We start from the raw sequence: 14,239 nt of genomic DNA on the forward strand, positions 1-14,239 counted from the left end.
GGAGGGCGAAGCCGCGCTCCTCGGACCCTCGCGGCCAGCTTCGTCGCCGGTGACAGCTCCAGAGAGCGCCCGCTTCGTCGCCGCCCGCACCGTGTGACCTGCGGAGGGGGCCCCGCGCCCCGATATCCGGCGGGAGGATGTGCGCCCCCGCGGGCCGGCCCGCCTGAGCCATGCGCCCCCTCGGCGGCGGCGCGCCGGCCGGCATGGAGCCCCGCGCGGCCGCGCTCTGACTCGCTGTGCGCCCCGCGGCCGGCGGGCGGCGGGCGGCGGCGGCCCGAAGCCGGAGAGCGGCGCCACGGGACGGGAGCGAGCGGGCGCGGGCGCCGCGCAGATGGCCGGGGCAAGCAAGGTCTGAGGCTCGGTTTCCCGAAACGTGACCATGTGGATCCAACAGCTTGTAGGACTCAGGTGAGCGACCCGTCAGGAGGCAGAGTGCGTGGGGGTGCGTGGGTGCTGGGCTGGGCTGCTGCTCACTGTTGCAAACGAAGGCACCGCTTCTCGCCTCCCCGAGGCGGCCCGCGTGGTGCACCCGAAGCCGCGCAGCACGGCCGCCCGCCGCTGGTTCCTGCGGCCAGGCAGGGAGCTCCGCGAGTCTGGGGTCGCTTGCCCCAGTGACCTGGAAGCTAGGCGCGCCCGCGGCTCGGGACGCCAGCAGCGCAGTGTCCTGGCCCATGGCCCCGGCGCGCCTCCTCTCGGGAGCCCGGCGCGAGTTGCGGGCCGTTGGGCGCGGCGGTCTCGGGGGCCGAGGCTGACGCCGGAGCCGCCAGAGAGAACCACCAGCCTTCCCAGTTCCCGAGCCAGCTTTGCCACGGAGTTGGAGGAACGCAGAACCCCACAGCGGCTCCGCCAGCCGTTCTGTCTGTTCCTTGGGACCCTGGGGGCCCTGAACAGAAGTGTAGTAAGAGCTCAGCTGCCGACCCAGCTGCTTTGGGGGTGACCTCCGGGCAGAAGGTCGCACGCAGCTGGCGGACAGCTGAGTCTGGAGAGCTTGGATTCTGGGGAGCAATAACAGGCAACCCCCCTCCAAGCACCTTTCACAGACACACAAGCACACAGGGCTTGTCAGTGTCTGGGACATTAGGGCCAGGAGGAACTCAAGCCCAGCGCGGTTATGGGGCCGGCTAAAAAGACCCTTCTGAAAACTTTGACCACCCACTGAGTCGCTTTGGCTTCTCTGGATCCTGCCCTGGGCGGCCAAGGGGTCTCCAAGACGTAGTTGCCCCTTTTGCAGAGCGCAGTGCCTACCACCCTTGCCCTCATGAAGGGGGTCTCTGGTCAGAGCTGGTGCGCTTGGGTCGGGGGTGGGACTTAGGCTGAAACGACGCAGATGGAAGCAGAGAAAGGCTACTTGCGCTTCTAGTGTTTGTCCACTGGGATGCACTGCGCTCCCGTGTTGAGCATACCAAGGGGTTGGTGGCTGCTGGAGCAGGCAGCCTCTGCAACCCCCACCAGCACGAAGCTGGGGAGAAAGTGGGGCCAAAGGAGGGAGGAACATGTGTGCGACCTGATTTTGAGAAGTCTGAAGGAGACTGGCATGCAAGTGTTTTCTCGCTGGCCTTGATTTACGAGTGGATTTAGTGCCTGGGAATAGATGTTGGCCGGCATCATCTAGTGAGGGCTGTCAGGCGTCATTACTGGCGTTCCTTTTCCTGGTGGCTGGGTTTGTTTGCGCTGTGGGCTTTAAGAGGTTAATCGCCAGGCTGATCGGCTGAGTGGGGCGCTAGCTGAGCCTCAGTCCACCATTGGACTGTGGTGAGATAAGGTTTAGCCTCCCCCCCCCCCCCAGTTTTGGGGTGTGGACCAAAGGAAACAAGACCAGCTCTTGACCCCCATCTAGGTGCCCGGTCTGTTTGTCTGTCTGTCTGTCTGTCTGCCTGTCTGCCTGTCTGCCTGTTTACTCTTCTGGTCTGGACTGTCCAGTGCCCCGTTTCGAGGGCAACCCAGTGGATTCCCTCCCCGCCCAGAGGCAGCTTGAGTTCCTAGCTGATTCGGGAGCCACAGTCAGTCACTTGCTTGCTGGTGGCAACTTACCAGCACAAGTTGTTTAGATTGAAAGGTTAGTACATTCTGATAAGGGGGAGAGAACAAACACCAGCAAAGAAACCTCATTTGGGGGCTCAAAATTCACTTAAACCGCTACCGTAGTGCTTCTGTTGGGAATTTTGAAGTTTGACCTTTTAGGGTCCCTTACCTAAAAGCCTGTAAGATTTTATACACATGCATGCCGCCGCCTGCCTCCCCCCCACCCCCCCAGGAAGGGTTGCTACCTCTGAGCAATCCTGACAGGGGCAAGTGTTCACGGCAGGGGAGCAGGGGGATTTTGTTTCCCTCTGGGCAGGCACAGGGGGCCTGAGCCCAGGAGTTTGCACTTTGGCTCTGCAGCTCTTTCATCTCTTGCTGACTGTTTCCCTCTGCTTCCTGGGTGAGCACTGGACATCTTGCTGCCATGCTTGGAGCCTGGTTGGGCTGAGGTGGCAGAAGGTAGCCTTCCTTCTGCCTGGGAAAAGGTGGTTCCCTGTAAGCCGAGGGAGGGGCTTCCTAGCTCCCACCCAGAGCCAGGGTTGGTTACTTCTGAGATGAAGCCAAACTGTATACGAAGCCTTGATGCTTTAGGAGGCAGGAGCAGATGGAGTTGGATTTTTCTGCTTTTGTGTCTTTATTTATTTATTTGTTGGTTATTTGTATCTGGGCTTCCTTGGGTCCAGAGGAAGACAGTCCTTGAAGGAGGCTTGGGGCTTGCTGGGCTGAGTCCCTGAGCAGCTCAGAGGGTTTGCTTACTCAGCAGGCAGCCCAAATCCCCAGATCTGGTCCTGGTGGCTGGTTGCCTCTGGTGGGGCTGTGGCCTGAGGAGACTGACCTCATGGGTTTGTGTGGAGTAGCTGTGAGCAAGCACCCACAACGTTTGCTGGGTTGTGTTCAGGACTAGGCATACAATCACGGACTCAACCCTGCTCAAGTCTTGTTCCTCACAGGCATTCCCGACTTTCTCGCATCCCTTCTGCGAGAAAAGTCCCCTAGTACACGTTCAAAACGCAATTCACAGTTTTCTCAAGCCCTCCCAGTGTGTGCTGTGTTGTGTCTGGGCTTCCCGGCAGGGATCCACTGGGCTGGCTGTCACCAGCCCCAGCACAAAGTCCCCCAGCAGCTGGGACTGCGCAGCCAGGCTTTAGTGGATGGAGTCAGTGCTCTGTCCGAAAGCACTGGGCGCAGGGTGAATGCTGGCTCACTCTCCTTTACAGCTGCTGCTGCTAACTGGAGGGCAACTGGAACCCATCTCGGGTCAGAGGCCATGATACTCCTCTGGATAATAATGCTGGATAAATGGTAAATTTAGGAGGTAGCGGAGGGTTTCCAGCAACATCAGCACACCCCACTCCTCTCTCTCATCCTTGGGCCAGCTGGAGGACTTGGTAGTAGACACCCCCTTCCCTGTCCATCTCTATTCATTTACTGATTCCCCCCTTCTCTTCTGTGCCTTGGGGAAGGGGGCAGAGCACACAAGCAGCTCTACACCTCTCTGAGATGTCTACCTCCGGTCCCCGGAGAAGGGACAGCTTGCTTATCCCTCTGTGTGCCTGCGTCCTCCTAGCTGGGATCCCTTGGGGGCTAGCTGCCTCCCACCCAGCCTCAATGTCTTCTCTGACCCTGACACAGGCAGGGTATTTGTCAGACATTGCCCTGAGCATGCCGTGGAAACCTGGGTTCTTACAGAGCCTATGGATTTGGAACCCCGAGCTGTGGGTCTCCTGAGCCTGGGGCTTTTCTCTAGGGGTTATGTGGGAGTCACATGGTTTTAATACACCGTTGCTAGGTTTGCTTCAAAGGGTTACAAGTCAGTAGAGACCAAATTGATGTAAAGATTAGCTGAGAAAGCCAAATATATCCCTGATCTAGATTTCTGCGTTTGAAGTCTGGCTGGAGAGGGTTTTGCTTGCCTCCTGCCTGGCAGACCGAGAAGGGGAGGCAGGCTGGGGGCTTGTGGGTCTAGAGCAGTTGAGCGCAAACCAGGCTTGTTCCTCCTCTGAGACCCCTTCCAGGAATTTAAAGGGGCTGGTGACTCACGAAGGGCTAGCGGGGAGCTTGGTTATGTAACTCAGATAGACTCAGCTAAACGGCTTGGAATAGAGACAGGCCGGAGTGTGCACCTGTCAGAGCCCAAGCTCCTCTAGTGGCCCCTAGGTACCCCGACTTCCATCCATATCAGGGAGAGGGTCAGATTAGCTGTAGGGATCCACTTAGTTGCTGAGGACCCTCACCAGGGCAGTAGCCCAGCCATCATCACCCAGGAGTGTGGAGTGCTTCTTCATGGTAAGCCATGGGGGCTTAGCAGGACAGTCCCCTTTTCTGGTAAGGCCATGTGGTAGCTACTGAGCTGTGGGCAGATGGCCTGGGTTAAGTAGGGCAGGGAGGTAGCTAGAAGGCTATGCTGGTCCCTCCAAGGATGATGGAGGGAGCCACAAATCCACCATGGGTCTGTGGGATCCCCAAAATTCTTCACCAGAATGAAGGAAAGTGTCTGAAATTGTCATTTGTAAGAGTCAGATCTGCTGTGTCCCCTTACGCCCCTTCCCTTCTTGTCCCTCTTATCCCTCTGGGTCCAGGACAGGCAAGAGGAGAGAGAGAGACATGCCTGCACCCTGTAGAAGGCCCCTTGTTCCACCTTTGTCCCTTACACCCCATGGAAAAGCCGGGGTACAGAGCTGGAATTCATTAGCTTCCATGATGTCACCTCTGCCCTTTCCTGCTTGGCTTGATGGTATTCTGGGTCTGCTCCTTGTCACAGTTTTTCTCCAGGACCGACCTAAGAGGGGCAGGGTCTGCACCCGCTGGCTCCCCTCCCTCTTCTGAGCAGTTGCTTGGGCATAGTCCCTGCGTCTGGCTGTCTGCTCTCTCAGGGCGTTGCTTCCACTCCTTAGTCCTGCTTGTGTTTGGACCACAAGGGCTGCTGGGTTGGGACAGCAACAGTGGTGGGAACATGTACCTTGCTGGGGGACCAGACACAGTGTGGAGGTAGGTCATGCCATGTAGAGAGGCTCGGAGATGCACTGAGCACCCTGGTTTGTGCTGGATAGGATGCCCAGGGTCCGTGGGCTTACAGTGTGCCTCATTCCTCATTGCGCCCTGGGAAGATCGCCCGGCAAGCCATAGGATGCACAAGAAATGCCTGTCCAAGCTTAAATGTGTCAGCATGGCACAGTGCCCCTATTTTACCAAGTCCCACTTTTGTGCTTCTCCCTGGATCTCCACAGAAATCCAGGAGAGAGAGAGAGAGAGAGAGAGAGAGAGAGAGAGAGAGAGAGAGAGAGAGAGAGAGCGCGCTTCCAGCCTTAGGCTTAGACGTCCTCCTGCTCCAAATAGATATCACCTCTTCAACCTGGCTTATTGAGGGTGAATCACATCGTTGGATTTTTACCATCAGAGACGCACTCCTTTGGCTTGAAGATTTTTTTCCCCCACAGTTAGAATACAGACATGCTTGACAAAACAATCCCTTCCAGCTCTCTCAGTCATTATCAGCTCGGTACGAGAGACAGTCTCAGACTTTGTGGGTGAGAAGAGAGCATGGAGGTGGTGTCTGTCTGGGGCAAAAGGTGCCACTGAATGAGGAGGGGAGAGCCCTGAGGGGCAAGGTGGAAGCAGGTGTGTCTGACTTTACAGTCTGCAGGTGCTACTTGTCTCTCCGTGTCTGCAGCTTGGGCCAATGTTTTCCTGCCTTTTAGGATGTCAGATCCTTGTTTGATCCAGCTTAAACTGAAATGGGTCTGTGGTTAGCATGTGCATGTGTGGAGGAGGCTGAAGGAATTAGTTAATGAGTTGTGGTCAGTACATACCCGAGGAGGTGATTGCTTGCTATGCCAAGCGTGTGTAGTAGAACCATATTGTACCTGGATGAGGCTTGCTTGCTGCTCTCAGTGCCTCCTGCATGAGCAGTACCCATCTCTGCCCTCAGATGCCCACCCCACTCGTGGATATATTATTCCTGATGTGTGCAAAGAAACCAGGTAACCATAGGTGCTTTCCCAAACCCCACACAGTAATCCAGCCCTCAGAGTTGTTGCTGACCAATGAGGGCCCTCTTCAGAGGGCCAGGACACACGGAACATGGACTGAACAGGGATGTTGAAATTCCCGTTGGCCTCGTTAAAACAGGTGGAAGCCTATCAGAATCCATTTTGTTTAGTTTAGACAAATAGCATCGTGCCATCCTGTGTCAACATAAAATCTCAGTTTGAGGCCGGGTCATGGTGGCGCATGCCTTTAATCCCTGCATTCAGGAGGCAGAGGCAGGCGGATCTCTGTGAGTTCAAGGCCAGCCTGGTCTACAAGAGCTAGTTCCAGGACAGGCACCAAAGCTACAGAGAACTTTTGGTTCAAAAGAACCAAAAAATAAAATCTCAGTTTGTGACTTGTACAAATCTCAAGGGAGGTGTCTCTGCCCTTCCTAGGACACAAATGTCCAATTCCAAAGACCCAGTGATCACCTGAGACCGTCGGCCATTATGCTGGACGTTGGCTCACTGGACATATTTTCTACAGACATGGGCAGGAGAGAACCAATTATCTCAAAGTCTGTCCCCTCTGGCCTCAAGCCTGTCTCTAGGACAAAGCTGACTTAGTGCAGGCTCTGAGGCCAATTCTGGCTACAGCCCTCTTCAGCACTGAGGGGCTCTACCTCTGCGAAGGGTGAGGCTGTTCCTAAATCCCATGGAGGTGGGGGTGATTCTGTGGCCCTCAGAGGCCTCAATCTAGAGAGGGGATCCTCTGATCCAGCTGAGCTGACAGGGCCCCCATGTGCCTCTCCAGCATTTTAAACAGTTTTCTAACTCCGGGGACCTAAGGGCTGTCGGTCTGCTCACTTGTCACAGAGGCTTCTTGAAGTCAGGATGGGGAGGTGCCTGGGGGTAAAAGCAGCATGTGGGGGCATAGGAAAGGCCACGCTGGCCTGTGTGGGAGACATCAGACAGCACTGGGGTGGATCATGTATCTGCTGAAGTTACGTGTACAACACGAGATGAGACCAGGCACCCCAGACTGCCCCCAGAGAGCTGTAAGCTGCATGGACTCACCTTATTCTGTCCCTACACTTGGCACCCAATAAAGATGCCGCATGGGGTACCATGGGAGAGAAACATTTCACCAGAACGGTGTGTTTGTATGTGCTTGTGTGTGTGCGCATGCATGTGAATGTGTGTGTATGTGTGTGCATTCGTATTTGGTATGTGTGTGCATGTGTGTATATGTGTGTGCATGTGTGTATATGTGTGTGCATGTGCATCTGTGGTGTGTGCTCATGTGTGTATATTTGTGTGCATGTGAGTCTGTGGTGTGTGTGTATATGTGTGTCTGTGGTGTGTGTGCATGCACACGTGTGTATATGTGTGTGCCTGTGAGTCTGGTGGGTCTGTGACTGTGAGTGTTGGGGTTTGGAGATCAGCGTATATCAGCATTTGTTATTAATGTCTCCCTCACTGAGAGAAGCACCAGCTTTCAGATCCTTCCCACCAAAGGAGGAGACTTGAGTGGTCCTAGGATGAAGTCTGAGTGAGATGCTGTGGCATAAGCTGTGCGTGCAGCCCGGCTGCTGCTGCTGCTGCTGACTGGGAGCCAAGGATCTCCAGGGGCATGATGGGCTTACTTCTGGCCCTAGGCAGATAACCAGGCCTAGCTTCTGGGAGGTGGAGCTTAACTTGCATAATGAGATGAGCAGACAAGAAAGTACCCAGGTGTCAGAATACCAAAGACCAACCCGGCTGACCCGCAGGGGTCACTAGTGGCCTAAATTAGCCAGACACATCTGCAGTTGGAAGTTATGTCTAAACCAGACAGGACCCTGAGTTCTGATAAGTAACACTGAATGTGACTTCAACTATTTTGCCTTGACTGGCTTAGTTAGCAGGGCAGCTTCCTTTGAAGACTCCTCAGTTCAAATTTGTGACACTTGAGAGTGGCAGAGAAACAGCTCACATGGCTTTGCATGACCAGGTCCAAGGCTACGGTCTCTTTCCACTGACACACAGGCTTCCTCTGCTGCAGCTAGATTCATCAAAGAAGGCAGAAGGCTCCCAGATGCATACGGCTCTAGGAGCAGAGGGTCGCTGGAGGAGAAAGGGTTTGGGATTGACTGCTGAGCCACAGTTTAGTTGGGCTGTGGAGGCCATTTTCATGCTTTTTTCAGCAATGTCTGATTTAGAAAAAGCGTATGCTAGAGAAGGGCCCATGGTCCCAGCAGAGGCAGCCCAGGCTCGGTAAAAAGCTGTTGAGAAATGAATGTTTTTTAATTCATTTTATGAAACATTTTTAGATCTAACAAAGCTCTCTCTCATACACACATATCCCTACAGACTAATAATGTCCATGAAGATGCACAAAATATTCTTTTTAAAGGCATTTATGTGTAGGAGTGGTTTTTGTGTGTGTGTGTTTGTGCTTCTAAGTGCCTCACACACATGCAGGAGGCCAGAGGGTGGCACCAGATCCACTGGAACTGGAGTTAGCGATGTTTGCCAGTTGCCATTTGGGTGCTGGGAACTGATTCGGGGTCCTCTGCAAGAGCAGCAAAGACTATTAACTGCCGGGCCAACGCTTCCCACAAAATATCCTCAGTGAGATATTAATTAGTAAATAGATGTCAGCAGTATGTTTAAAAAAAAGAAAGTCCACCAAAGAAGTGAGGGGTGGTCTGTGACCACAAGGATGGTTTGAAGATCTGACCATCAAGCGGGGCAGTCTACCATATTAGAAAGCGAAAGGAAGGAAAAACCGCACACACCTGTCTCAATGGGTAAAATTCAACCGATTCTCATGCCAGCTCTCAGAACAGGAGGTTTTGTTTTTTCACTTATCTTGATCGTGGATGTCTGTATTGACCTGTGATTAACCTTCTTTACACTGGGGGAAGAAACTGGCCTCATTTCTCCTGAGACTGGGGACAAGTGAACAACGTGTGGTCCTCATGCTGCCTCCACAGAAGACACAGGTCACAGAAAACAAGACAAACATACAAAAGCCAATTGTGTTTCTAGCTAGTGGTAACAAACCTATGGAGAATGAAGCATGAAACAATGTTTCAATTTGCTTTCTCTTGTGTTGATGGGGACGCCATGGCCCAAAGCAACTTTGAGAAAGGGATTGATTTCGTTTTACACACTGCAGTTCAGCATTGACGGAAATGGAGCAGGGACTGAAGGAGAGTTTGAACCGGAAACCATGGAGGAATACTGCAGACTGACTGGCTCGCCTGCCTATGGATGACACTGTGTGAATAGTGCCTTTGAGTTATCTGACATCAATTACCAATCAGGAAATTCCCACATAGAATTCTGGGCTGTGTCAAGTTGACAGCTGAAGCTACCTAGAAGATTGTGTTATCAGCTTCCCTTTCCTTGGGCAAATGGCAAATCCTGGAAGAATGGAAAAGACTTATTTTAGTTCATAGCTTCATAGTTTCTGAACCACCACCACTCTGTCTGTTGCTTTGAATGAATGTGGCAGCAGGAACTGCCCACCTTGTGGTAGCTGAGGAAGATCTAGGGTCCTAATATCTGTCTTCTCCCAGTGAACACACTTAGCGACCTGACATCTTTGCCCTGCCCAACACTCAAGGGCCCATCACTTGCCAATAGCACCATGGAATGACAGCCACACTTTTGAGACATCCTGGGGATACATTACAGGGGCTCAGGAGGAAACAATGGTGGATTTATCTAGAAAAGAAATTGACTGTTGACTCTGTATGCCAAAAACAACAGCATTCCAGTCAAAGATGTTGGAGAAACCGTGAGTGAGTGGAGCGACATACCATGTCCATGAATCAGACGATATTAGTTCTCCTCAGGTTGATGAACCTTCCTGAACATGACCCTCATCCAAAGATCAACAGCAAAATGTGTCTGTTGTGAGAGTGAAGTTTTTATGTGTGGCCAGAGGTTGCCTGATGGCAAGATTCATTGTACGACAATGGTGGTAAGATCCATTGATTCATTGTATGATAAGGGTGGTTAAGATTCATTGTACCACAATGGTGGTGTCTCTGAACTTGGAGGCATGATCGTCAGGGATATGGAACAGACTCAGGAGTAGAGCCCAAGCCCATACCTGGATGACTTTATGGCTGCATCTCCCCAAATGGGGCTGGCACCCCACACACCAGGGCCACAACAGAAGAATGAACCTCAATTCTCCCGCCCTAGGAACGGATATGCTCAGAACAGTTACAGAATTAGGTATCAAATGCACAGCTGTAACGTTCAGGAAACAAATGCTTCTGGAAATGTCTTTAGACTTGACAATGAAAACATGACCCATGCAAGAAAAAAAATATGATGAATTGAACTTTATCAGAAATTTAAAATTTGGGTACTGAGGAGGTGGTCCAGGAGGCAGAGTCCTCACTGTGTGACTGGAGGACCCGAGTTTAGGTCCTCAGAACCCATGTAAAAATCTAGGGGTGGGGGTGGGGGAATGTGAACCCATATATGTGGTACATTGAGAAGCAGAGGCAGAGGGATTCCTAGAGTTCTCTAAACAGCAAGCTCAGTCGACCAGCAAACTCCAGGTCTCACGAGAGACTCTGCTTCACAAAATAAGACGAGGAAGGGTTGACGAAGACTTCTGGCTTCCATGTATGTACACGCTTGTGTATGTGCTTGCACACCTCTATACATGTGCGCACACACACACAACACACATACACAGGTTTTAAAGTCCGTGCGAAAGCACAAGGCACAAGTGGGAGGTGGTATTTATCCAGGGTTGTTGCTCTTAACACGGAAAGAGCCCGTGAACCTAGAACTGGCAAAAACAGGCAGAGGGCCTGCTCACGGGCAAACATGTTTCCGTGACCCCCAAAGCCCAAGATAATTCACATGGGAGCCATGAGGAAAATACACATGGAAACCCCAGCAGGACACACTGCCCACCCATAGAATGGCCGGGATAAAACACAAAGTTGGTTCCACCAAACGCCAGCAGAGAGGTGGAGAAACTGGGCCACTCCTGCAGCCTGGGTGGGCGGTAAATGTCAGGGCCGTGCTGAGAAGATCTTGGCAGGGTCTTCCGAAGTTAGACACCTGCACTTGTGGAGCATGGAGTCTCACTTTTCTTCATACTGGCAGGAGAAGCCTTCAGGCGAGGGTCTCTGTGCAGTGGGAGCAGGGCTTCCAGTGGGTTACCAGCATACACGCAGGCACACCCGTATACAGAATGGGGCAGACTTATGAGGGAGTGACCCCGGGGGAGCCCTTCCAGAAGGATGCTCGCAGTGGTAGTTCTGGCGAAGCCCTAGGAGTGGGGCCTGGAGTCTTGGTTTCTAGGGGGCAGAGAGAGCGCAGAGAGGTTGTCCTGAAGGGCAGATGGAGGGGCCTTGGAGGTGATGGCGGGCAGATTCGCCTCTGTCAGCGTCAATAACCGGGTTGTATTATTTACCAGACTGTAGCCTCTCAAGATGTCACGGTGAGAGAGAACTGAGTAACGGGTGCATAGGAGGTCACCACGCCCCGTGTGACCACGGCTGTGAATGTACGACAGACTTAAAAGCGAGCATTTAATTCAGGAAAGCAAGCTGACACCCGTTTACTCACGTGTGGGAGGTTGGCACCTGGTGGAGGTGTGCGCCTGCGCGCTGGGCTCCTCGAGGATGCGGATCTGGATACTGTGCGTGCCTGGCGGCGCTGACTTGGGGTGGGGGATGCTCCTTTACAAAGCTGGCTGTAGACGTGAGCCACGAAGTGGGCCCTGTGTGTGACTGCTTCAGGGCTCTAACGTGTAGATGGGGCAGGAGCGCGACCCTTGACGGCTCTGAGATCTGCTGCCAGCGGAGGTAACGAGTGACCTGCTGCATAATTACAGGATCAGACGAGCTGTCCAGAACCTTACGTAAACCAGGTCAGCTCCGAAAATAGAGCAGCCATTTTGGGGTCAGTCCTACCACCCTACATTGGCTCCGCTGTTCTGAGACCAGACTCGGGGATTTGAAGTTAGGTATGAAAACAACCAGCATCTTCTTTCTGGCTCAGTGAGAGGAGCACTAGGCAGGCTGAGGCAGAGGCCAGGGTGGCCCCGCTCCTCACAGTTTGCTTCTAATAAAAAAGAACTGGGGCGGGGGGTGGGGTGGGAGAGTCCACCAGCACGAGCTGGTTGAAATCAGAAGCGTGGCGGATGCGCTGCCTTGGACTTGGCTGTGGGCCAAGTGACCTCATCTGCACCTCCTAAGGTGCTGGGACCGAAACAACATCTCCTCCTTCTGCACTAAGGTCTTGTGCCCCACTTCAGTGAGCTAGACGCTTCATCTGCCTCATCTTAGCCCTTCCTCATGCAAAACAGGAATGGCTGCCCTCATTCCTCTCCTGGAAGGAAATGAAACAGAGAGAGGCAGATTCACTGGCCTAATGTCACACAGCCAGAGAGTGGAAGAGCTTGGGTTCGAACCCAGGTTTCAGGAACTCCGAGGTTCACTGTTCCTCTTTCCACAGTCCCCTGTAGCTTTTGTGTTTTATGTAAAATTTGTGTCTCATTCCCTTGCTTAAGTTGCTTATTGGCCTTTAGGGAGAAAAGAAGAAAATGAATACATGAATGAATGAATGAATGAATGAATTGGGAGGTCTCGGCCGTCATGACAAATTCAAGTCAGTAACAATGGGTTTAGCTCCATATACAGTTGACTCTAAAACCACAGCTCTCTGGCACCCACAGGGTTCAGGAAAATGTTCTCAGAATGGGAGATTATTTTGCATTTTCTGTGTTGTGTGTGCATCATGCATGCATGTGTGTGTGTATGTGTGTGTGTTGATGTGTGACTATGTGTACATTTTTATGGCATAGACATTGATACCTGACCTTTGTTTAGTAAACAGAAATAATTATCACCCCATCCTGGAGGTTTCTCAGGAGGGTGCACTTACCCGTGATATGGTGTATGTTACATAGTGTTCCGGAGAGCTTTAAACTGCAAGCTTTGCACCCCCCACACGGGTGGGAAGGCTGGCCATTCCCAGCGTCTGTGTGTTTGCACTCACTGCGTGAACCCCTAACTTAACCGTTCACAGATCTTGTCAGCTCACTGAACTGAGCTCCTGTCTCCGTGGCAGCCTCGTATAGCACAGGTTGAGCCCTAGCAAGCCCCCTCTTGCTATGCCTGGCGAATCTGGATTTTGGGTTCTCCCTGACAACCTCTCACCTGGCTCTCTCTGTGGATTCTGCTGTCCTGAGATAGCCTGCATGTGGAGTCCTCCATGTGTGGTTCTTATAGCTGGTTTGCTTTGTCCAGCCTCCAGGTCTCGAGGTTTGCCCACGTGTAAGCGTGTTGCTTTCATGCCTTTTTTATTATTGAGTAGTGTTCTACTTTCCTGGACATGCCACAGTGTGTGTCTAGTGCATGTAGGCATGCCTGTGAGATTATTGTCCTTGTTGCCTTGGCTCCATTGTGGCATTGTTCTTTTACACACACACACACACACACACACACACACACACACACACACACACACTCCCCTGCACCGTGGCTGTCTGCAGAGGTTAGAGAATAATGTCAGGTGTTGGTTTGTATCTTTCTTGTTGCTTGAATCAGAGTCTCTTGCTTATGGCCGTTCACCAGGCTGCCTGGCTGCTAGCCAGGGATTCTGCCATCGTGGTCACCCATCTCTGCACAGGTGTGCCAGGATGGCAGGTGTTCACTGCTGTGCCCACTGCTGCGTGCATTCCTGGTATCCAAACTCTGGTCCTCACTCCTGTGTGACAAGTGCCCTAGCCACTGAGCTGTCTCCCCGACGATCCCATTTTGTCACAGCAGGTGTAGATACCACAGCCTCCCAGGAAGTTCCTGGTGTGTGCTCAGACTGATGGGAAATGCACAGCCAGCTGTCTGATGCTCACTCCGGGCTGGAGCTTGCTCCTTCCTGGTCTCTGAGGAGACATGTTCCCTACAGAGACTATTGTCTAGCTGTTTGTTTCTCCTTCCAGAAGCATCCGTTATGTGTCCTCTGTGTGCCTCCACAGTGCCATGTGTTGACGTCCTTAGTCAAGAACAGAATTTTCCATTCTCCTTGGTACAGAAGCACTGTGGACTGGGACAGCTTAACTCTTCAGAAGATGGGCTCCTGGCCTATGCAATGCTTGGAGTTGGAAAGGAGGTGCCATCAGGGTCCCATAAGGGGTACAATGTGTTCCTCCCTGTGAATGAGGGTGCATGGTCTGTGGGAATTAGGAAATAATGTAGATCATTCGGAGAACCTCTGGAACATCT

The 14,239-nt window shown here is 52.6% G+C and overlaps 1 protein-coding gene across 1 annotated transcript in view; it reads left to right on the forward strand.

Annotated features, from left to right (window-relative positions):
- The first annotated feature begins 275 nt into the window (after nt 1-275).
- Nucleotides 276-14,239, forward strand: part of Ajap1 (adherens junctions associated protein 1) — a 108,521-nt gene continuing 94,557 nt past the window's right edge. Inside the window, exon 1 of the mRNA XM_050153106.1 lies at nt 276-408. Within this exon, the coding sequence (XP_050009063.1) occupies nt 380-408 (29 nt within the window). The 5' untranslated portion in view covers nt 276-379. The remainder of the gene's footprint in view (nt 409-14,239) is intronic.

The sequence above is a fragment of the Alexandromys fortis genome, unplaced genomic scaffold (assembly GCF_014885135.2).
Source record: "Alexandromys fortis isolate MF-2015 unplaced genomic scaffold, M_Fortis_MF-2015_v1.1 scaffold_88, whole genome shotgun sequence".
Lineage (NCBI taxonomy): Eukaryota > Metazoa > Chordata > Mammalia > Rodentia > Cricetidae > Alexandromys > Alexandromys fortis.